The 25573-nt window shown below is 41.8% G+C and overlaps 1 protein-coding gene across 1 annotated transcript in view; it reads left to right on the top strand.

The window, feature by feature from the left end:
* The window catches only part of ATP9B (ATPase phospholipid transporting 9B (putative)), a 280545-nt gene that overhangs the window by 130269 nt on the left and 124703 nt on the right, over nucleotides 1-25573 (top strand). The window contains exons 10-11 of the mRNA XM_024206823.2: nucleotides 6546-6621; nucleotides 21048-21124. Coding sequence (XP_024062591.1) covers nucleotides 6546-6621; nucleotides 21048-21124 — 153 coding nt within the window. The remainder of the gene's footprint in view (nucleotides 1-6545; nucleotides 6622-21047; nucleotides 21125-25573) is intronic.

Raw genomic sequence — 25573 nt, 5'->3', positions numbered from 1 at the left:
AAATTCCCTAAAAAAGGTATAACTGGACAGAGTTGATAATGGTGTACTCTAAGTTCCAACCTCAGTTCTTGTTTCTCTGATCTCACAAGTACACGTTCCCTTCAATCCACTCCATTCATGTCTCTCAAATGTAAGGCAAGATCATCACAGGTATCTTTCTATTACCACCTGTTATGTGGGGCCTTAAAGAATTGTAAATTTTTGTCTTTAGGGTGAGGTTCATCTGGGACTCTGGGAAATCAACTCTTCTCCCTCAGAAGAACTTAATTGTAGCATGTGTGGGGAAAAAAAGAATTAATTTCATGGATTGCTCTACTCATCCTCAAGTTTTTATCCTCTTTATCTAAGGTGTGGGTTTTAAGATCCATTTATCTTTCCACCCCATAATCGAGGTTAGAGTTTTGATTTTCAGTGTTGCTCATCCTGGCCTCTCCTTACCTAAGCATTATCCATAACTGTGCACTTTCACCTTTCTAACAGTAACACCTGTGTACAGAGGTGATACAAATTGTACATGTAGACAGGCAATAGAATTGCACATGCAAACCTGAAAATCAGACCCTAAATGTTTCCTGGAGCTTTTCTTATACTTAAGTAAATAATGGCTTATTTTTGGACTTTGGGATGTGCAGTGCCTGGGGTAGAATGGCAGTGGTGAGGGAGAGTCAGACAGGTTGGGTAGGGAGCAAGCAGCAGTAGAGGAAAGGCAATAAAATGGTCATGGGAATGGAGAAGCACGTGGAAGCCAAGTGAGTTTCAGCACCAGTCAGTATCTTGACAAGTAAGACATGAATGTAAGGAGGTTCAGCTGCCTGGACATACTGTGGTTGCAGCAGAAAAAAGAGGCTTAGTAGTTTCACTTGTCAGCTAGAAGAGGCAGCCTGTCTGGGGTGAAGAGAGGCTAGCCGACATGGGATGAGATGCTTCTTCTCAGTTGGCTTTATAAAATCCAGCTTTCCGTGAACACTGCTCATCTTTTTATCTCTGCCATCCACTTTTAAAACACGGGGAAAGCACTTTAAAAGGTACATATTAAATTTATTTTCTTAGAGAGCAAAGAGCTCTTGCCGAAAGCCACTATATAATTGCTTGTGCATTTTCACAGCCGTGTATGTACGCTTTTCTTTTCTTCTGATGTCTGATGTTAGTATATTCAAAGCTTTACAAAAACAAAAGCACAAAAATATACTGCAAAGAAAAAGGCTACACTGGTGCAATGGGTTTTCTCCATCTCACAATACAAGATTAACAGAATAAAAAATTAAACTGTTGTATCAATATAATCTCCCTCTTTCTATTAAAACTCAGAATCCTTCTTCATGCTGTGGTCCACAGATCTGGTACAGATCTGACACTTCAGTCTGCTTGCAGCTTAGGGGCAGAACTCAACTTGTCAGTCATTGATGGCAGGGGAATGCCTTTGCCTCATCAAGTTCCCTCCAGTTTTTTTGCCTCCATAGTGGTTGTTAGGATGTCAGAGGCACCATCTTTCCAGATGGCGGCTAGGGAGCCTATGACCAAGCCCTCAGTTCTGGCTGTGTTGACTCAGAAGAAAAAGGTGAGGGAGAAGAGGGCCACTGTGAACAGTGCCAGATCCGATGGGTCAGACTTACCGGATCTATCCAATTCAGATACATATTCTGCAGTTCTGACTGAAACCTAAATCAGTTCTGCATTCAGTTTCACAGTCCAGGGTTACAGAGCTAAGCCTCTCTGGATTCAGTAACGCTTAAGCCTGTAAGGTCAGCACCATTGTCTGTTCCAACTCCCGGGCTGTTGTCAGATCCAAAAAAGACTATTACTGTGACAGATGATGTTCATCGTTCAGCATCTGTGTGTTCATCTGATCCGAAAGAGAGACCATTGTGAGAGAGGAAGAGAAAGGCTTTGTGGGTTCTGAGAGCTATATCCCTTTCTCTTGAAAAGAATAGTAAAATAGAAGATATTGTGAGTCTTTCTCCAGATCCATCTTTGCCTCCTCCTTCTAAGACTCCTACAGAATCATCAGGAGGATCCTCCTCACCTTCTATGTCACCACATCCTCTGGTGCCATTGCTATCTCTAGTGAGATCCGTAGCAGATTTGAGATCAGATCTTCAGTTTGAAGAGGACAAAGGAAGAGTTAAAACATCTAAACCATCCACATTTGTCACCCAAGTCTGGGTTTTCCCTGTCTTCTGGACAGTTTGTGCCTCTTCCTGGGGGTATATTCTTAGATTCCAATTATTGGAGAGACTGGAAGTCCTGGGCTCTGTGGACTTACTGGGCTCCTACACAGGAGTTTCTGAATCATCCAGTTTGTGGATGGAGAAGTGAAGTTCTGACTGTTAAAAATCCAGCGGTTGAGGAATCTTCGGATCTGATTCCATCAGATCCATCTGCAACTCAGTCAGTGGTCCCTTACGCTTTGTCTGAAGAAGAGGATGAGAAGTTTGCTCCTCTTTTTGAGGAAGGTTAATTTGATTCAGACTTAGCTCCTGAATTGTTGCCTGATGAGCATGTGGGTGTTGCTTCTGCATTATCTCCTTCTCAGGAGGCTTTGCAATTCTGTGAACTAGTGGGTCACATTGCATCCACTTTGAACTTACCTTTGGTTACTGTGAAAAAGGCATCACATCCTGCATTTGACATTCATGGTGCTCCTCCCAGGAATAGGATGCTGTTACCCATATTGGATGGTCTTTTGCAACCCGCTACAGCATTTTACCTACCTCCGCTTCTTGCCAACCTACCTCTAAGAAAGTGGACAAACTCTGTCAGATACCTCATGAGGGGTTTGCATATTTTCATGCTCACTTCATGCCACCTTCTTTGGTGGTTACTGCAACTAGTAATAAGTTCAGGTCTGGTCAAGCCCATTCAGTTCCTGTGGCTAGTCAGGGGAAGAAGATGGATACCCTTGGGAGAAAGGTATTCTCTTCTTCTCTTGGGATTAAAATAGCTAATTTACTAGGCAGTGATGGCCCATTACCAGTTCCATCTGTGGGAGAAGATGGCTTTGTTTGTACATGAGTTACCAGTTGATAAGAGGCTATGGTGCTCAAACTTGCTTAACCTAGCGCTGGATCTTCAGATGTCTTTGTCTTACAGAAGAGGTCAGTTATTGCAAGATCAGTCCTCCATCCAGGACCAGACAAGTTTTAAATGAATACTTGGATGAAGTGTTATTGCTCTCATGGACCCCAAAAGAGAAGTCAACAAATAGAACAAATTCTTCAGTCCGTACTACTATGTTAAACCAATGAAACATACCTTTGAGTCACCATAACCCTGGAGGACTTAATTGTGTTTATATGAGTGTCCAAGCAAATAGGTCAAGTCTGTGTGGTATATTGTTGTTAACATGGGCAAAAAGAGGATGTTTTGTACAAAACCCAACGTTTAAAAGCTTCCTGAGGACATCAACTCCTGCAAGTTCATAGAACTGGACCTTGGAACCTCATTCTGCTCCTTACAACACTCCTCAGATTGAGCCCTTGCATCAGGTGTCAATATATTTCATAGCCCTTTAAAGTAGTCCTCCTGGTGGCTATTGTCTCCAATCAGATTTGATTTTTTTTTTTTTTTGAAGGTGGGAGCTTTCTCTAATGAGACAGAGTTTATACCTTTAATTCAGACAGGTAATCCTCACAACTGTCATAGCATTTCACTCCCTAAATATGTTCAAGAAATCTTCCTCTTTCAGGTAAGCATCAAAGTTTAGTCCTTAAGAGCACTGACACTGCCAGGGCAGAGTAGTGCTATCTCCTGTATTGAAATCTGCTAGATGTCCATTAGTTCACCTAATTCTATATGTGGGTCCTCTAATCTTAGCTAATGCCATTTCCTTTGTTTTGACAAAAGTCTTCTCCACCCATAAAGGAAGATGGAAGAGATATTTATATGTAAACTACTACTTTTTGGATGCCTACATTTAAAGGATGATTCTACTTTCCACACTGCTATGTAAGTCCCATTGTAATAGATCTGTGGATCTTGGCATGAAGAATACGAAAGTTTATCTGTGGTTGCCTGAACATTTCCTTTCTTCAAAAATTAAGTTCCTCAGATTGGGCCCACCCTGGAGACAAATGGATCCTCCAGAATATAGAGAGAAGTGGGTTTTAGCCCACGAAAGCTTACGCCCAAATAAATTTGTTAGTCTCTAAGGTGCCACAAGGACTCCTCGTTGTTTTTTCAAGGATTTGTGTGTGTTGTCATTAGCAGGTGAAGTTTACCATGCTGCAGTAAGAGAAATTGTTGTGATTTTTGCCTCAAAATATATTGAATATGATCTTAGAATTTCAGAAAATAAACTTGAATTATTCTGGCTGTGGAAATTCTCAAATGGAGGAAATTTCAGGAGACAGGTCATTCCTCTGTTGCCAGTTACTGACTGGTCTGGTTCTGCCCTCAAGCTGCAAGCAGATTGGAATACCTATTTTGATGGGTCTGTGGACCTTATTACTTGAAGAAAGGAAATTTTCAGGTAACCATGGATAGATTTTCCTATTAGATTTTAAATGTGTACTTTAGCTATGTAAGAGTGTACATATGAATATTAAGAATTATAAAACTACCTAAGGTTGCTGTCTTGTCACTGGAGTTACAAAGAAAGTGGTGAAAAAAATAAAAAGTTACTAATAAAAGGTAACTAACATGATCATAATGAATAGAGCAACTCATTTTCTTTTTGTTGTGTAATAGTTATTTTAATTAATCTGTGACTATGTACTTAGGTCCTTATTTTGTAAACTGATCCACGTGGGCATACACCTATGCTGCTGTGAAGCCCCATTGACTTCAGTGGTACTCTGTATGAGCATAAATAAAGTCACATTCAGGGTATCAAATATCAATAGTTGATAATCGCCTCAGCATGAACTCTCAGTGCAGTGGCAAAAAGGGTTAATGTGATCCTTCAATGTATAAAGGGAATACCAGGAAAAAGAAGGGAAGTAATCCTGCTTCTGCACACATTCTTGGTAAGACCATTACTATAATACTGGGTCCAGTTCTGGTTTCCACACTTCAAGAAGGGTATGGAAATACTGAAGAGAGTTCAAAGGAGGGACACAAAAATGATCCAGGGGCCAGAAAACAAGCCTTATGATGTGAGTCTAAAGGAGTTCAACTTATTCAGCTTATCGAAGGGAAGGTTGAGAGGTGACTTGATCACTGTCTCTAGGTACTTACACATGGAAAAGCTATCTGGTAGTGGGGGGCTCTTCAGTCTTGCTGACAAAGGCAAAACAAGATCCAATGGCTGGAAGTTGAAGTTAAACAAATTCTATTTTGAAATAAGATACAATTTCCTAGCAGTGAGGATAATTAAACACTGAAACAGCTTAGCGGGGAGGTGGTGGATTAATCATCTCTTAGGGTAGGTCTACACTTACCCGGTAGTTCGGCGGCAAGAAAATCGAACTTCTGGGTTCGACTTATCGCGTCTTGTCTGGACGCGATAAGTCGAACCCGGAAGTGCTCGCCGTCGACTGCGGTACTCCAGCTCGACAAGAGGAGTACGCGAAGTCGACGGGAGAGCCTGCCTGCCGCATCTGGACGGAGGTAAGTTCGAACTAAGGTACTTCGAACTTCAGCTACGTTATTCACGTAGCTGAAGTTGCGTACCTTAGTTCGAATTGGGGGGTTAGTGTAGACCTGCCCTTAGAGTCTTTAGAATGAGAATAGATATCTTTCTAAAATATATGCTTTAATCAAGTTTCTGGAGGAAATTTTGCACACATGCGCGTTAGGATGGGATTGGGATGGATGATGGTTCTATCTGGCCTTGAAATTTGTGAATCTATTAATTCCCCTGTTCATCCCCCTTTTTTCATGGGCTACAGAGAAAACAGATTTGCCTGCATTGTCCTCAGCATGCTCATTACATTTGCAGCTCTGCATTAAGGCAGTAACTATGATAAAATCTCATGCTTCAGGACTGCAGTCAGTTGCCTCCGGGGTTAGGAAGGATATCCCATCCTCACCACCTAGATGCATTCTGATGCATCCTCTGAAGCATCAGAGATCTGCCAAAGCTAGAGATGAGGCACCTGACAGGGTTCACCAGTGTTTTGAGGTGGTAGAGAGAATAATCTTTCTTACATGCCTGGCTAGGGTGTCTCTTATGCACAAGGTCAAACTGCCAGATTTGGGATCAACAAGGAATTTCTCCTCAAGTCAGTTTGGCAGGGACCTTCAGGGTTTTTTTTGCCTTCTTCTGTAGCATGCTAGGATCATCATAGTGGTATCTAGGTGAAATGTAATCACCTGTCATATACAGGAGGACAGACTAGATGATCTAGTGGTCCCTTCTGGCTGTAATATCTATGAAGTATTTCACTTGAATATCTAAGGAAGATGGCCTCTCTTACATACATATAAAAATCCATATACAATGAATACTATTGTGGAATGGCTAGCCTGAGGGTACAGGAAAGTTATTTGACAGGCTTTTATTCTTGCTTTTATTCGTGTGTGATCTGGCATCATCCTCAAATCTCTAGTTATAAACTTGGATAGTAGAGTATTGTTGATTTACATGTTGTTCATATTTTTAACAGGAAGACAGTGATCCAACTGTTCACGAAAGCCTCAGCATAGAAAATACACTATGGGCAAGCACTGTTGTTGCTTCAGGTGAGCAGTGATGCATGCTGCAGTGTCAAAGTTTATGATGTACTTAAAAGCTCCTCAGCAGCAATATATCCTATTTTACAAAGTAACTTATTAATGGTTTTCAAAACTCTTCATGATGTCTCTATTGCTCCCGAGTCTCACTTTCTAACTTTATATCCAAATACGTCTTCCTGCTACTAATTCTTTACTTATTGTCTTTCTTTTTTATCCTTAACAATATCCCGTACTGTGGGTTTGTTGTTTGACTTGTGCTGTCCTTTGCACAGTACCTTAAATGCTCACCTGTTACTTTCTTTAATTGAAACTTCCTGTGTAATTCTTCCCCTTTAGCTTAATGTAGACTCTTACTGAAGTGTGTGTGATGACATTTTGTGTGTATTATAACTTATTGTAAATTTCTGAGATTACACCCTGAGGGAAAATTCAGTTAAAGTGCAGTACTAATGGTAGTGCACACTGAGCACTGAATAAAAATAGATGTTCCCAATCTTCACTAAATTTCAGGTTCTTTACTTGCATATATTGTAAAGGATGCTCCATAAGACGAAATGGTGTATTAATTAATAATCAGAGAAATGTAGAACATTCTCTGCATAAGAGTTTTCATTTAATCGTACAATACATAAACACTGTACTGTACTGATACTAATATTTAAAAAAAAAATCCTGCAAACAGGAAATCTAGTCAGTTTTTTAAAAAAAGTTTAAAGTAATGTTAAATAATTCATTTAGGGGCCATGAGTCCTCATACCATTTTTTTGTGGTTGTACAATCAAATTTAAAAAAAAAAATGTTTTTCCTCTCCCCTTTTGTTGTGCTTACACTGACCAAACAATGATGGAAACTATTTCCCTGTCCATGCACGTGAGCGCACACACACCCAAAAGTTTAGTGTGTATTACCTTTCAGGAATGTTGAAATTTAAAAAAACTGAGAAAACTAAGTCTTTTAAAAATTTGGAGCTTCACAGTGAAAGTAGATAGAAGACCGTCTGTCATTGTTTGTTTGAATGCCAGCATTCCATCTTCCTTTTTCTTGTTGAGTATCTAAAATGAAACACAGAAAACTGGTTTTGTAATTATAGGTGTGGCTCGTAGCATGCCCTGTTATTAAGGTTGCCTGACACTTCCCATTATAAGACCCTGTTTCTGTTGCTCATGACGGTACCAAACTTGAATTGTTTGGGCTGAAATGTTCCATACTTGGTGTCTGCTTCAGGCAGAATTTTTTGGGGAAAATTTCAGCCAAAACAGTTTCACTATTTCCAAGAACAAGGCTAGAGAAAAATACATTGTTTTGCCCATTAAAAAAAAAAATATCTGGTGACCTTTTCACTGACCTGCTGTATCATCCCAATGGTTTAAAGCAGGGAAAAAATTGGAGAGGGGCATTGTGTCAGGATTGTGCCTTTTGTCAACTCAGTGAAAATCCATACAATTATAGCCATTTGGGCTTTATTTCAGCTTTTTTATACATGTGCGTTTTTTAATAAACTATTCTAAAATGTTACATATGAAAATATTTTGATGGGCACTGGCAATCTGGATTATTCGCACCTTATCTACTGTGCATCGAATCCCTTATACACTTACATTAGACTTCTGTTACTGATCCTCCGCACTATTGATTTGTGGTCTTTCTCCTCTAAAAATTGTGAGGACAGCAGCAACCAGAGCTGAAGGTTTCTGAGGTATTCCCCACATAATTCCCTAAACACTCTTTCCTAGCCTGACCTTGACCCTCCAAATGACCCTGACCAGTATCAGCAGCATGTATCTGCAAGATATATACCGTATGTGTGTGTGTGTGTGTGTGTGTATATATATATATATATGTGTGTGTGTGTGTCAATGTAAACCATTGCTAATGGCATCCTATGTATTTTTAAGTAGATATGTACCTTTTATGTGTGCTCACGTATATCAAGTGTATGGTAACTTTAATGTATTGAGTGGAGATTTTAGAAGGGATTTTTTTTTCTGTTAGTGTTGTATAACTTTTGCTTTTACTGGATATTTTGGCTGTATATCCCAAATCATGTACAGTTTAACTGCATTTTCAGTCTGCTTGCTTAGGTGTAGAGATCCTGTGTTCCATTGGTTAGGGCTAAAGGAAATCATGGTGATTTCATGAAAATGGGAATGAATGCAAAGTCTTAAGAATAAGCGTAGAAGGAGATTGTGAATGTGATCAGGGCCTTCACAATTAAAGGTTTTGAAAACTAGGTGGGCCATTTTAAATTTAACCACTCACTTTTAAAATCATTTATCTTTTACTGTGTTTTATTATTGTATTTACTGAGATCCTGTCAGTTTCCTTTTAAAAAGAGAACAATTTAAAAATGAAAAAATTGTAATAAAAAGCCCATTGTATGCTCTATTAAGTATATGGAGCAGGCTAGGTATAATATGACCAGGATAGCTGAAACTGTGAACCAATATAGTGCTATATTCTGAAAGAACTGTAATCATTGAGAAAGACCTGCTGAGAGACTTATTAAAAGGGAATTACACTAATGGAGCTTTGTGATCATAAGGACATGTATCACTCTTGCAAAGTCATCACAGATAAAAAATAAAGGTGCAGTCTGTGTAATTGCACAACTGGAAAAGAACTTTCATACCAGGTCTGACACCTGACTGACTAGCCTATTTGTCTGCATGTCTGTCTATGTACTTAACCCCCAATGCTACACTATCTGAGTGCCTTCAGAGTGTTAAAAAGAAAGTAACAAATCAGTTAGTCTTTTCTTCTTTTTTTGTCTGTTGGTGTAAATTGAATAGTTGTTTAGAAAAAGTGTGTGGTATGTCTGTGAGCTATTGAGGAGAGAAACAAAGTTGAAGAGATGAGTTGCTCGTTAAGTTCTGAATGCCGTGAGGTTAGCGGTCATTATCTGTACAGGCGATATGTTCTATAGTCTAGTGCCAGCTCCTGTGGAAGGTTTGTCTCACAAGGCTCTCCCTGTTGGTTGACAGTTGTTTAATTCCAGTGGAATGCAACTATTATTGGAGGCTCAGGGTAGAAGGTGATCTCTTGGATAGCTTGGACAATCACATGGAGGGCTTTGAATATCTATTCAGAGACCCTAAACTGAACTTTTCTCACTGGGAAACCAGTGCAGAGTACAACACCAGTGTTATGTGCTTATCTCAATCTGTATTACTTAGCAAGTGGCTGCTGCCCTTTCCCAGCTATGGATAATCCATAGTTCTGAGCAGGCGTATTTTTGAGGAGGGTTGAAAAGACTGGGGATGACATTTCTTTTGTGAAATTTTAGTGAATAGATATTCTGGTCTAATTGACTTGTTATAGTGTTTGCCATCTTGTATGTATCAGAGCATGGGGGAAATATCCTGTTATTTTTGTTCTGTATTTATATTTATAGTGTGCTTTTCATTTGACCAGGGGCATGTAGAGCCCAGGATAGGCATTCTTTTGTGAGTGTACTTAACTCTAAATAAACAACAGTAAATCATATATGGATCACACACAGACTGTTCAGGGAACTCTTATGATCAGAACAAATGACAAGATTCTTAACCCTACTTGCTACCTCAGTGTGTGTCCCCTCAAGATCCTATAGGAAATATTTTACCAAAAGACAGCTGAGATCCTAAACTTTAGAAAAACTAATTTGAAAAAATTGAGGATGCTAATCAAAGTCCCTAAAGTAAAAGAATGAGGATATTAAAATACTTAAACATATCACAATGGAGTTGCAGATATATGAATATCTGTAGACAAAATGGACCAGGAGAAAACACTCTTTAAATGACAATGTTCAAGAGATTATTAAAACATAATAGATATCTTTCAGACAATGGAAAACCACCCCTAGTGAGCCCAATTAAAAAGAGCATAAACTATAGTGTAAGATAATAATTAGGATAGCAAAGAGAGAATTTGAAGAGCAAATAAATTTCTAAGAACAGATATGAGGAAATTCTTTCAGTATGTCAGAAGCAAGAATCCTACAAGATAATCAGATCAGGAAGTAAAGGGAATGATTAAGGGGGATAAGGACATTGCAGAGACGTTAAATGATTTCTTGGCATCATTTTTCACCAAAGAAAATACTGGAAGCTACCTACCTCAGGTCTAATAATGCTTAAGTACTGTCAGACTGAGGAAATGCTGGAACAAATGAATACAATAAGGGCTTGTCTACACTGCCAGCTGGATCGGCAGGCAGCAATCGATCCAGCAGGGGTCAATTTATCGCATCTAGTATAGATGCGATAAATCAACCTCTGAGCGCTCTCCAGTCGACTCCGGTACTCCACCAGAAGGAGGAGTGCAAGCGGAGTCGACAGGAGAGCGTCAGCTGTCGACTTACTGCAGTGAAGACACCGCGGTAAGTAGATCTAAGTACGTCAACTTCAACTACGCTGTTCACATAGCTGAAGTTGCATATCTTAGTTCGACTCCACGCAGTAGTGTAGACAAGCCCTGAGGTGCAACAAGTCACCAGGACTTTGTAGTATTCATCCAAGAATTCTGAAGAAATTTGAGAACTAAGTCATCTTAAGCTGAAGTATTAACAAAAACATGTAATAGCTCATTAAAATAGTTTGTGTACCACTGGACTTGAGGGTAACAAATGTCTCACCACCTCTCCAAATGGTCTCATGAAGTTGATGAAGGGGGAGAACAGTGTAGACTCCTGTGAGACCTTCAGATGGACTTCAGGTCCCATTATAAAGGAATGTTTGGAGTCAAATTTCAGTGCTGCACTGTTATGTCCTGGTATGTCATGCAGGTGACCCAGTATGGGAAAGCTGAAGAGAGGTCAACTAGTGTGAGCATTGATATGTGACTTCTAACTGTTCTCTTTCAGTGCTACCAACACTGTCTTTATGCTGTGCTCTGCTGTGGAACCCAACTGCAAAGTATCCAGGATACTGGCAGATATTACATGAAGCTAGAATTTTGATTTTGCTTTCTGAATGATTTCATCTAGAAATGGATGATTGGAGAGAGAAGTGATAGATTAAGTGTACTGCATCAACTGTTGGCTTTTTCATGATTGATCATACTATACTATTTTCCAGGGTGATCTCTTCTCTAAAAGAGGCATTCAGAATATATGTTAGCCTGTTCTCCACCAACCTTTACCAGCCAGGAGGGGCAATAATCTGTTTAGCAGGTGGGGACTCAAATATTTTAAAGAGCTTCTAGATCTTCAGAAGGTGGTATGAGGTCAAACTCTGCCATAAGGGGCAGGAGGTTATGGGCTGTGCACTTTTAGAGATTTCTTCTGGGGCAGATCCCTCTTATATTTGGTTGATATTTGCTGTGAAGTAAAAGGAGTTGCTTGCCAGTGGTTGGTTCTTGTGTTATGCCTATAAGAAGCACACAGGATCTTTTTCAGGGAAAAAGGCAATACGCCGCATTTATTGAGAATACAGCAGTTAGCAAATGCTTTTCAGTCTCACTCGCTCACTCACTCCTGCCAGTTGATGTTTATAGTTATCAGTCCAGAGTCTGGATCAATCTAGTGGCCAGCCAGATTGGTCCCATTCGCCAGTGCCTCAAAAGAAGAAAAAGTCGGACGACCGTTCTCTGGCTAAACCTCGAGAAGTACAACCCCAGACGAGCCACTCTTCAGCGTCTCCTTCACTTTCCGACAGAGAGCCTTCCCGCTCCCCAAGCTCTCAACGTACAAGGCACCGAGGATCGGCTCCTCCGTAGAGCGAGGTTGGGCAGAGACAGAAGGGAGCAGCAGGCGTGGCCTCCGCAGTGGCAGAACCCGCCTCAGTGTCCCTTCTGGACTCCCTGGGCTTATCACCAGGGCCAGGGAGGAACCCAGGGCCCACACTCAACAACGTATTCAGTCGCTTCCGCCACTTTCGTGCCGCCTTCCGCTGTTCACCCACACCCGGCACCTACCGTCCCGACGCCTTTCCCTCTGGCACCGTCATCAACACTGTCATGACTCTGGTACCGTGCCCGGCTCTGACTTCGGCACCAGCCTTTACGACGTCGAGACACCCGTCTCCCATGCCTGCACCGTTGTCGATGTCGACCTCGATGCAGGCACCTACGGCCCTGGTGCCGATGTCGGCACCGGGCCCCCCGACACTGGCAGCTCCTGTGAGCGTGCCAATGCAGCTCCCTCCTGTGAGATTGATGCTAACGCTGATGTTGGCTATGACGCCTACGACCCTGGCACCATCATCGGCACCACCTCCTCCAATGCTGCCCCGGGAGTCACGTGACCCATCCGGGGCAGACCGTAGGGAGCTTCCACCACCGGCACATGCTTTCTTCTCCTTGTCACCGGACGAGGTGTTGGCAGGGAAGTCCATAGCTCCTGCATTAGAGGACAACAGAGTTCTACAACAGTTGCTCTGCAGGGCTGCCCAAGGCTTGGGCATCAAGGCCGAGGAGGTGGTTGAAGACGTGGATCCCATGGTGGACATCCTAGCACCCTTGGGGCCCTCACGGGTAGTGTTACCCCTCATAAAGACGGTGGTGGACACCACCAAAACTCTATGGCAGATGCCGGCTTCTCTGCCACCCACTGCTAAATGCAATGAGTGCTGGTATTTCGTCCCCTCCAGAGGCTTTGAGCATCTCTACTCTCATCCGCCTCCAGACTTGTTGGTCGTTGATGCGGCTAACCAGCGGGAGAGACCAGGTTTCCAAGGTCCTTCCCCAAAGAATAGGGATGCTAAACGCTTGGACCTTGTGGGTAGAAAAATCTACTCCATTGGTGGGTTACAACTCCGTATTGCTACAGCAGGCCATTGTGAGCAGGTACTCCTATAATACCTGTGCTTCCATGGCTAAGTTTACAGAGCTCGTCCCTTTGGACTCTCGGTCTGAATTCACCGCCTTGGTGGAAGAAGGGAAATTAGTCTCCCGCGTTTCACTGCAGGCAGCCTTAGACGCTGCCACAAGAGTCATGGCGACAGGGGGTGGCTATGCAACAGGGGGCCTGGTTGCAAGTCTCAGGGTTACCCTACGAAGTCCAACAAACGATTCAGGACCTTCCATTTGAGGGTGAGACTCTGTTTTCAGAGAAGACTGACAAACGGCTCCACAGCCTAAAAGACTCCCGGGCTTGCATATCCCCGCCACTCAGCAGAGACAATTCCGCCCACAATCTCCTCAAAGGTTCCAGCAGCAGAACCGCCAGGACAATTCTAGAAGGAGGAACCAGAGCGGTAGGAGAAGACAACATCCCTCTGCTAATCAAGGCCTGCCCTCTGGCCCTAAACTGGCATTTTGAAGGTGTGGTCGAGGACGGCGCACCAGCCCAGAGACTGGATTCACCTCGCCTTATCTTTTCCTCCCGACTATCCCCTTTCTACCGTGCATGGTCCCATATAACTTCAGCCCACTGAGTGCTTCACATGGTAGAGAGGGTATACTCAATCCAATTCTGTGCCATCCCTCCCTTCCACCCCCCTTCTCCATCCCTCTTCAGGGACCCTTCTCATGAGCAACTTCTCATTCAGGAGGTACAATCGCTTCTAGCCCTGGGGGCTGTGGAGGAGGGTCCACTGGAGTAGGGTTTCTTCTCCCGCTATTTCCTAACACGGAAGGCCTAAGGCCAATACTGGACCTGGGGGACCTCAACAAGTTTGTGAGGAAACTCAGATTCCTCATGGTCTCCTTGACCTCCATTATCCTGTCACTGGATCCAGCTGACTGGTATGCCGCCCTCGACTTGAAGGACGCGTATTTTCACATAGCGATAGCGCAAAACCATAGAAAGTACCTCAGGTTTGTGGTCAACAGTTCCTATTACCAATTTATTGTTCTCCCTTTCGGCCTGTCAGCAGCACCTTGAGTCTTCACCAAGTGCATGGCAGTTGTCGCCGCCTTTCTGCGGAAACATCAGGTATAGGTGTTCCCATACCTCGATGACTGGCTGATCAAAGGCCGATCCAGGGCTCAGGTGGAAGCTGAGGTGTCATTCATCAGAGCCACCATTGAGAATCTGGGCCTCCTACTGAACGAGGCGAAATTGACTCTGTCCCCGGTCCAGAGGATAGAGTTCGTAGGGGCGGTTCTGGACTCAACCCAAGCCAGAGCATTCCTACTGCAGGCAAGATTCCAGGCCCTTGACGCCATGATCCAGGGACTCAGGCAGTTCCCCACCACCACCGCGAGAAATTCTCTCAAACTGCTCAGCCATATGGCGGCCTGTACGTACGTGGTTCAGCACGCCAGATTCAGGCTTCGACCGCTGCAGTCTTGGCTTCCGTCAGTGTACAGACCTGCCAGGGACAGCTTGAACAGGATCGTGACCCTACCTTGCCCCATCCTCGACTCGCTCCTATGTTGGACAGACATTCAGCAGCTGTGCTCAGGAGTCCCCTTTGCCGCCCCACAGCCATCCCTGACACTAATAACGGACACGTCAGATTTGGGGTGGGGAGCTCATCTTGGGAACCACAGGACTCAGGGCCTCTGGTCACAGATGGATCTCTGTCTTCATATCAATGTCAGGGAGCTCAGGGTGGTACGCCTAGCGCGTCAGACATTCCGCCCGTATCTAGCAGGACAATGTGTATCAGTCATGACGGACAATACGACCGCGATGTTCTATATCAACAAATGGGGGTGCACACTCCGCTCCCCTGTTTCAGGAAGCCCTCAGGTTATGGGACTTTTGTATAGAGCACTCAGTTGATCCACAGGCGTCGTACCTTCCAGGGGTCCAGAACGAGCTGGCGGACCACCTCAGCAGGTCTTTTCACAGCCACGAGTGGTTCCTTTGCCTGGACGTCGCATCTTCGCTCTTCCAGAGGTGGGGCTGTCCCCTGATCGACCTCTTTGCCACGCGACGCAACAAGAAGTGTCAGCAGTTCTGCTCCTTCCAGAATCACACTCTGGGCTCCACAGTGGACGCGTTCCTCCTCCATTGGGGGGGACCACTTCTGTATGCCTTCCTACCAATACTGCTCGTCCACAAGGTCCTGCTCAAGATCCGCAGAGACCGGGCTTGGGTCACTCACATAGCACCAGCCTGGCCCCGCCAGCATTGGTACACGTCTCTCCTGGACATGTCAGTGGGAGCCCCGATTACCCTGCCACTCTTCCTGGACCTTCTATTGCAGGATCACAGGTGGCTCCAGCACCCGAACCTGAAGTCGCTGCATCTCACAGCCTGGAGGTTCCATGGCTGAATCCATTCGAGCTCTCCTGTTCAGAACAAGTCAAACAGGTTCTCTTGGGCAGTAGGAAACCCTCCACTAGGGCTACGTACCTGGCCAAGTGAAGAGATTTTCAATCTGGTCAGCTCAGCGCTACCCTCAGTGCCCCAGATTTTGGATTATCTTTTCCACCTAAAGCAGGAAGGTCTCTCCTTGTCATCTATAAGAGTACACCTGGCTGCCATCTCGGCTTTCCACCTGCGGGCACAGGGCCGCTCGGTTTTCATGACCCCCCTGGTCAATCGCTTCCTGAAGAGCCTCGACAGGTTGTACCTGCACGTCCGCCAACTGGTTCCTGCTTGGGAACTTAACTTGGTCCTCTGTAGGCTCATGGGGCATCCCTTTGAGCCTCTAGCAACGTGCTCCCTGCTCTACCTCTCCTACAAGGTCGCGTTCCTGGTGGCGATCACTTCAGCCTGGAGGATGTCTGAACTCAGGGCTCTAACATCTGAGCCGCCCTACACCGTCTTTTTTAAGGACAAGGTTCAGCTCAGGCCCCATCTGGCCCTCCTCCCAAAGGTTATGTCGCAGTTCCACATCAACCAGGACATTTTTCTCCTGGTTTTCTACCCTAAGCCTCATGCGAGTAACAGGGAACAGAGACTCCACACTCTCGACGTCTGCAGAGCGCTGGACTTTTACATAGAAAGGACCAAACCATTCAGAAAGTCGGTACAGCTCTTTGTCGCAGTAGCGGACAGGATGAAGGGCCAGCCTGTTTTGACTCAGAGCATTTCATCATGGATTGTGGCCTGCATTACCGAGTGCTACAATCTAGCGGGAATCCCAGCGCCCCTGATAACGGCACACTCTACAAGAGCACAAGCTTCATCAACAGCTTTCCTGGCTCAGATCCCCACCCAGGAAATCTGCAGGGCGGCGACGTGGTCATCGATGCACATTTTCGCCGCACACTATGCAATTACTAGGGAGGTCAGAGATGATGCGGCCTTTGGTAGGGCAGTACTCCAGTCGGTGGATAGCTCCGATCTCATCTCCTAATTTTGCTTGGGAGTCACCTGATTGGAATCGACATGAACAAGCACTCGAAGAAGAAAAAATGGTTACTCACCTTCTCGTAACTGTTGTTCTTAGAGATGTGTTGTTCATGTCCATTCCAATATCCACCCTCCTACCCCTCTGTCGGAGTAGCCAGCAAGAAGGAACTGAAGGGGTGGCGGATTGGCAGGCCTATATATTAGGCACCATGGGGGCGCGACTCCAGGGAGCACACAGGCCGACCCGATGGCTGCTGCTAAGGGAAAAATCTTCCGGCCAACGTGCACGTGCATGCGCACACACCTGATTGGAATCGACATGAACAACACATCTCAAAGAACAACAGTTACGAGAAGGTGAGTAACCATTTTATACATGCAAGGCTGGGTGGCCCACTGAGATGAGTCAGGGGGTAGAGGTAGCATTCCTTCCCCGAGCCCCACCAGTTGCCCCTTCCCTCCTCCCCCCAAGGTCCCTACAATTTGAAAACCTCTGGTCTATTTGGACCACCATATGGGAAGGGATTTTTCCACTGGGGACATTGGTGAGTATCTGGGTTTTTTTTACTTCTCCTACAGCGCCTTGCAGACCTGGATGGTTAATTTTAGAATAGAGTAATACAAGCTAGAATTTTTAAAAAGCCAAAGAAAAAATACATTGTTGCAGCTTGCAGCCAGTGCAAGAGGTGAAGTGATAGTGGAGGCCAGCTCCTGAAGTAAACCCTAGCATGGTACCTAGAAGGCCACTGGTATTAACCTCTGTTGGTTTCTGCTGAGAGCATAGTTTAAACATAATGGGGTTGTACAAGTGTAATTCAGGGCATAATTGGACCTGCTGAACCTTTGTAACTGGGAATGATACATAAAAAGAAAATAATCTAACATGACATTTTGGTTTGCAGTGCTGCCACTTAGGCTAGGTCTACACTACAGCGGGGGGTCGACCTAAGATACGCAACTTCAGCTACGTGAATAGCGTAGCTGAAGTGGCGTATTTTAGGTCGACTTACCTGGCTGTGAGGACGGCAGCAAGTCGACCGCTGCCACGCCGCCGTCGACTCCGCTGCCGCCTCTTGCCGCGGTGGATTTCCGGAGTCGACGGCAGAGCGATCAGAGATCGATTTTATCGCGTCTTCACTAGATGCGATAAGTCGATCCCCGATAGACTGATTGCTACCCGCCGATCCGGCGGGTAGTGAAGACGTGCCCTTAGAAAAGAATTTTAACAGTATTGTAAATTGAGCACATTTGGTATGGAAGTCATTGATCCTTGCAATGCCATGTTGAGAGTCATCTTTCAGAACAGACCTCCTCTTTCAAGACTTGCTAGACCTTTGATATAGATAGTAATTTGCTGGGAGCACATATCCAGGAATGGGATTCTATTATGATTAACTTCTAAAACCAAGAATTATAGGAGAATATTTTGTTTTTGAGCTTTTAAAGTGCCTTGGGATTCTACGTTATGAGAGGTGTCCATGCAGTATATGAATGTAACATAAATATAACTTTGGAGAAAACTATTGTATGTAAAAATGGATTGTCTTGTACATATATAAAATGTAATTTTCACTTTGTGTGATTTTTATATATATATATATATATATATTAGCTTCAATTTCTTATTTTATGATTTATTAATGCTAGCCTGAAAAGAATGTGTAGAAAACTCTTTCTGCATTAGTCCTGGATGTCATAGATCATTTAAAATTTTGGGCCTTTGCATTTTGAGTTGTTTACTGTAATACTGATCTATATCTACCATAATTTAAAACTGGTAAGTTGCTTGCTGGTTATTTTTCCTTGCTTCTCAGACAGATTGTGTCTAGTATGATTAATTATTGTTCTTTTTCTTGTCTTGATGACTCTAGAAATGTTTAGAGTACATTTACATTTATAAGTGGCCTTGTTCTGCCATCATGTGTATCTAATATTAATGGCACATTCATCTCTTGAATGAAGTAGATATAATGAATTAGTAAAAGAAGAAGGGAATATTGATCTGATTTGGGATTTTACTTCAAGGATAAAAGAGCGAGAATTTAACTGCTATTTGAAAAGCAAAAATAGATTTGAGAAGTTTCTCATAACTCCAAAATTGGTGAATTTTTTCTTTTGCTATTTTAAAAAATAAAAGCTTATTGCTTTTGATGACAATTTTAGATATATATTTTAATTTGTTTTAAAATAATATGTATAACCTGTTGCTTGAGACAAGTGATATATTATAGAGACCCAGATTATCTAATAAGTAGTAGCATTAAAGTATGACTAATCCCTTATTCTGCTGAATTTATAGACCCTCTGTAGTCAAAGAAAAGAGTAAATATTTTTAAGTGGTCATTAGTAATTACCGGCAATGAATGTGGATGCAAGATTTTTACCCACATCTGAATTTTCAGCTGCCTCTTGCTTTCCCACTCACTTAATTCAAGCCACCCTTACCGTTGACCTTTTAACATGAATACATGCTTTCAAATGTGTATTGTCTTCCATGGTGCAAGCACAGTCACATCAGTCCGTACTTGTGGTCCTGATTAAGTCATTTTAAAAATATCAAAATAAAAATTTAAAATATCTTGCCTTCATTAACCTGTGAGATGAAGGTTTGTAGGTCCCACACTTAAACTTCCTGATAAGCCATAGGGTAAGCCACCACAATAGGCAAGGCATGCTTAGCATATTGTTGCTATGAAACATTTCATTTTTTTAAAATGAGGGACAATTCAAATATATCATTGAAATGCAACTAATTTCATATTTTACAGTCACAAAAAATTACAGTGCTCAGGAAAATGAAAGACAAGTGTTCAATATTCTACCAGAAATAGTGATACAAGTGTGGTGATAATGTTTTTAAGGTTTCAGAGTAGCAGCCGTGTTAGTCTGTATCTGCAAAAAGAACAGGAGTACTTGTGGCACCTTAGAGACTAACAAATTTATTTGAGCATAAGCTTTTGTGGGCTACAGTCCACTTCTTCGGATGCATATGCATATGCATCCGAAGAAGTGGGCTGTAGCTCACGAAAGCTTATGCTCAAATAAATCTGTTAGTCTCTAAGGTGCCACAATGTTTTTAAGTTTTCCTTAATAGCTAACCAGATTTTCTGTCATGTTATAAGTAAAAACTGACTGAAGGAAGGTAAGAGGAACTCAAAGTACTCCTATATAGATTTTTGCCTCTTACAAATATAAGGCTACTTGTGGTGTTCTGGTGATATAAATAAATGTGAGAGCTCATTTTTACCAGTTTGTAAGTGACAGCAGAACTTGCACTGATTTTAGTTACTGAACTGCACATATACAGTAATATTAGAGAGACAAGGTAATACTAAGGCCTGGTCCACACTAACCCCCCACTTCGAACTAAGGTACGCAAATTCAGCTACGTTAATAACGTAGCTGAATTCGAAGTACCTTAGTTCGAACTTACCGTGGGTCCAGACACAGCAGGCAGGCTCCCCCGTCGATGCCGCGTACTCCTCTCGCTGAGCTGGAGTACCGGCGTCGACTGCGAGCACTTCTGGGATCGGTCCGGGATTGATTTATCGCGTCTAGACAAGACGCAATAAATTGATCCCAGAAGATCGATTGCTTACGGCCGGACCAGGAAGTAAGTGGAGACCTGCCCTAACTCACCAATACTAACTCACTTCGTCTCTATAATACCCGGGGACCAACATGGCTACAAGAACACTACAAGCAAGATATTCAGCAATGTTGAATGAACTCAGAATTCACTGTGAGGGGCTAACAATGGGTCTTTAGGACATAGTGTATGCTCTGTTTTTTAATGCTTTGTTTAAAAGGTTTTAAGTTCAAATGTATTTTTAACCATTAAAGATTTAGAGTGTATTATTACTTTCACTGACATCAGTGAAAGAGTATAATCACTTTTGTTGAATGTTCATGAAATGCTGTTACCATGCTCTGTGATGTCAATGGAATGGCATTTATCAGTTCATCATCTGCTGTGATTTACATAAACATAATAAAGTAAATTTAGACAAAGCTTGTCATACAGTCCATGAAATATTGTTAGCATTTTTAATGCTAGGAAGCTTTTGTTACAATGGCTAAAATGAAAAAGTGTGAGATATTATTATACATGTAGAAAGACTTGTGCTTATATGATGTTTGTGCTTATAAAAGTGGCTTGTTTATAGGATTGTAATTACTTGTAGGTTTTTAATTCTATTATCTTACTCTTCATCTACCCATTGGTAAAACATTCATAATCTACCCTTTTTATTTTTCCCAGGAACAGTAATCGGTGTTGTCATATACACTGGAAAAGAGACTCGAAGTGTAATGAACACATCCAATCCAAAGAACAAGGTAGGCTGGCATAACTAGAATGACTGCTTGTTAAACACATTTTACTAACTTTTTAATATTTTTTTCTTTCCGAAGTACTAAATTAGATACTTAAATCATCAGTTCACTAAATTTATCAGTAAATACCATTCTGTAGTGCAGTAAACTGTGTATTTTAAACTGGCTTAATTTTAAATTTATTTGTGTAGCAGATGAGTTCTTTCTACTGGATATGTCTTAATTATGTATATTATAAATTGCTCTGTCTCATTTCAGAAATACATCTTAAAATGACTAGCTAAAAATGAAATTACAGTGGTCTGAAAACAGAGCAAGAGTAACGTATGCCTGCAGTAGCTTTAGACCCTGATCCTACAAATTCCTCCCTGTGCACCTACCCTTGAGCTTGCACAGAGCCCCCTTGACTTCAAGTCAGCACACTGATTCAGTGGGGCTATGCGTGAGGAAAGAAGTCCACCACAAAGAAGTAGTTGCAGGATTAGGTTTCAGTTTGTGTACACTGCAGTCCAGGAAAAATGCAGAACTAATCTAACATTAGAATGGTATTGGTTAGTTACACTTAGGTAAGTTTTTGTTTTGTGTATGACAGAAGGTTCTCCCTCATGAGATTGCTTCCAAAGATGTCAAGTGGAGGAGTTGAGTGTTGTGTGCCTGGGCATGTGCGTGGTCTTTCAGCGCACGTTTACTGTGTGATGGTATAAGTTCTTGTTTGCTGTGAGGTGGAAAGGGGTAGTTTTTTTTAATTGCTGAATGCCAGGTTATTTTATTTTTTAAAAATACTAAAAATATCTAGTTTTGAGAAATAAGAAATGGTAGGCCACCTCTTACTAATTGTTTCTCATACTTCAAAGACGGAATTATTGATATAGGTTATTCATGAGACTATCTCAGGGGATGCGACTCTCAGTATTTTAGTTACAGGAGTTCTTTTACATACTTTATGGGATCAAGGGGCCAAGCAAAATAATCACAGTCTTCAACCATGTTTATTTTATTATTTATTATTAAAGAAAGAAAAAAGTTAGTTGCTGTCACTCTTTTGTTGGCCCAGTACCTTCACAGTTTTTCCTTAGGTTCTTCTTCATCTTATGCATATATACTTTGTCTAATGAACTGGTAACATTTCCAATTGCTTTTGTTATTCTGGTGGGAAAATCCCAGATAACCTTTTAAAGTTAAAGAGCAGCTTTTATTTTTATTCATACAATTTTCTAAGATGTTCTTCAATTTTAATAGACTCAAACAGGAAATAAACTTTGGTTCTCAAAAAGTTTAAACACCACTTTATATACAATATTTTAGTTCTCAAAACAGTTTTTTTTAATTAAATTTTATAATTTCTTTAGCCTAAATAGATATTAGAGAAGGCTTTTTTTAATAACAAGTTTAGGAGAGACGTGAAATAGGTAAAGAGAGTTACTTGAGCACTGCCAGTAATAAATTAATTTTTCCAATAAGATAAATATTTTATACTTTAAAGTCTTCTTGTATTAATAATTCATTTAGTAAGGACATTAAATTTCAGAATGGTGCATTTAGCATTTTACCGTTTACATAGCAATGATATTAGGAAATTATATTTGGACCTTTACATTTAGTTAACGTATTTGCAAGTATGCATTTCACCAATGCATTGGTCATTTTAACATTTAAGTAATAAACAAAAGGTTTAGAATATTTCCAACTACACATGTTTTTCTTGGCGTTTTAAAGACATAAGCAGGGATTTTTCTTTGAAAAGTAAAGGGTTTGTATAGTGCCACTTTACTCCTACGTTGATTGCACTGATAACACAACCTACATTCCTTTTTACAGTTAGGTCTCTTCCAAAAACATGAATATTTTACATGGGTTTATGCCTAAGGATATAGACATACAGTTGCTAGTCCTTGGGAGACAGAAATAGAAACCTCCTGGAATTTTTTTGATTAGCTTTAATATTTTGTAACATAACTAGCTAAATATACTATGTACTGTTATATTTTCAAGTATCCTGGCTATAGCTTACCTATAGCTATCTCTTGTCTGCCTCTTTACTGAATGTTAAGTTTGTAAAGTATTAATATTAGCAAAAATAAGTTATACTATCGCTATTATTATTTTTGCGTCAATATTGAGATCTCCTTTTCACACTGCCCGCCAGCTGCTGTGGTCATAGAACCTTACCCTCTCCATTTTTGCCTGAGTGTTTTAACTAAAATGTTCCTAATTTAGTCTAATAAAAATTTTAGTTTAGGTTTAGTTAAGGTAAGATACATTTTTCTTGTCCATCCTTTTCAGAATGAAATTCAAACTCTTTGTTAATCATATTGTGAGCGCTATTAAGGAAATATTTAGAAGCAAGCTATACTCCTTAGACATGTTCAGATTTTGTTTTAAACTATGTTCTCAGACAAAATACAGCATACTATGCAGAAAGACTAAAAGTCAGATAATGCACAGATGCTGTGAATTAAGAAAAGCTACATCCATCACAGAAATTCAGGTTAAGAACTTTCCTTTTCCTCACGCATGAGGTAGTCTGCTATGCCTTGAATCATGGTAACATGGAAAGAAGTAAAGCCATTGACGGGGAGTTATCAGGGTGCCGTAACTAGGAGTGCTGGGTTTGCCTCAGCACCCACTGGCTTACCTAATAATACCAACTGAATATATGGCTTCCATTATCTATAGAGTTTACAGTTTTTAGCACCAGATTACAAAAAAAAAAATTTCAAGCACCCCTGATGGGAATCACAGATGCTGACTCTAAAACGGCATATTTCAAATTGGTCATAAAGGCCCAGACCAGCTGACCAATTTGTGTTCTTTTTGCAGCTGTAGAATTCACGGCGCCAAGTGTTCATAATACTTTTCCTATCTTATTCTTTGCTAGTTTTTATTATAAAAATATAAATGTTTAACTGCTTATTGTGGTGAGGTGATAATTCTTGGTAGTTGTAGTTCTAGAGTTTTCTGTCAACATTGATCATCTAGTTTCAGAGTGATAGCCGTGTTAGTCTGTATCGGCAAAAACAACGAGGAGTACTTGTGGCACCTTAGAGACTAAGAAATTTATTTGGGCATAAACTTTTGTGGACTAAAACCCACTTCATCAGATGCATGGAGTGGAAAATATAGTAAGAAGATATAGATAGATAGATAGAGAGATATATATACACAGCACATGAAAAGATGAGAGTTGTGGGGGGTCAGTTCTAAAGAGACTTCAATTAAAGTGGGCTATTATCAACAGGAGGAAAAATCACTTTTGTAGTGGTAATCAGGGTGGCCCATTTCAAACAGTTGACAAGAAGGTGTGAGTAACGGTACAGGGAAATTAGCATGGGGAAATTAGTTTTTAGTTTTTGTAGTGACCGATCCACTCTCAGTCTTTATTCAGGCCTAATTTGAGGTTTGCAAATTAATTCCAATTCTGCAGTTTCTCATTGAAGTCTGTTTTTGAAGTTTTTTTGTTGAAGAATTGCCACTTTTAAGTCTGTTGTTGAGTCCAGGGAGGTTGAAGTGTTCTCTGACTGGTTTTTGAATGTTGTAATTCTTGACGTCTGATTTGTGTCCATTTATTCTTTTGCGTAGAGACTGTCCGATGTACATGGCAGAGGGGCATTGCTGGCACATGATGGCATATATCACATTGGTTAGATATATCACATTGTTAGATAAGGTACCACAAGTACTCCTCGTTGTTTTTAGTGATCATCTAAGTGGTTTATAAGTCTTGTAATGGCATACATCAAATATTCAGGTTTCAATAGTAAGACGTCCACGATGATATGTCCATTTTCTCAGAGCCAACTTGAACATCTCCACCTTCAGCTTTGGAATTCGGCTCTTTGATCTGACAGCCTTTACTCCTGGTTAGCTTCTAGATAGAAGCTTATAGTCACAAACAGTGTGAGTTCCTCTCCATAGGTTGTTTGGGCAAAAGAGACCTTTCATCAGTGGTAGTTCCTAAATATCCCTATTTTTCAGCTACTGCATATCCTGATTCAAGATTACATTTTCAATCTTGGCCTTCTCTTGCTGTTTGGGGTTCTGGTATAGAGACAAGAAATGTTTCTCCCTATATGTGTGGTCCTTTGAGCATGAGATTAAGTGCCATCTCATTCTGAGGCTAGGTCTACACTACGGGGGGTGGGGGGGTCGACCTAAGATACGCAACTTCAGCTACGCGAATAGCGTAGCTGAAGTTGCGTATTTTAGGTCGACTTACCTAGCTGTGAGGATGGCAGCGAGTCGACTGCTGCCGCTCCCCCATCGACTCCGCTTCCGCCTCTCGCTGCGGTGGAGTTCCGGAGTCGACGGCAGAGTGATCGGGGATCAATTTTATCGTGTCTACACTAGACGCTATAAATCGATCCCCGATAGATAGATCGCTATCCGCCAATCCGGCGGGTAGTGAAGACGTGCCCTGACTCACTAAGGAAGAAGTTTTCATTGAGAGGATGT

Source organism: Terrapene carolina, unplaced genomic scaffold (assembly GCF_002925995.2).
Source record: "Terrapene carolina triunguis isolate 2854851 unplaced genomic scaffold, T_m_triunguis-2.0 Scaffold58, whole genome shotgun sequence".
NCBI lineage: Eukaryota > Metazoa > Chordata > Testudines > Emydidae > Terrapene > Terrapene triunguis.
The sequence above is the reverse complement of the archived record's forward strand: the minus strand, read 5'-3'. Positions and strand labels throughout refer to the sequence as shown.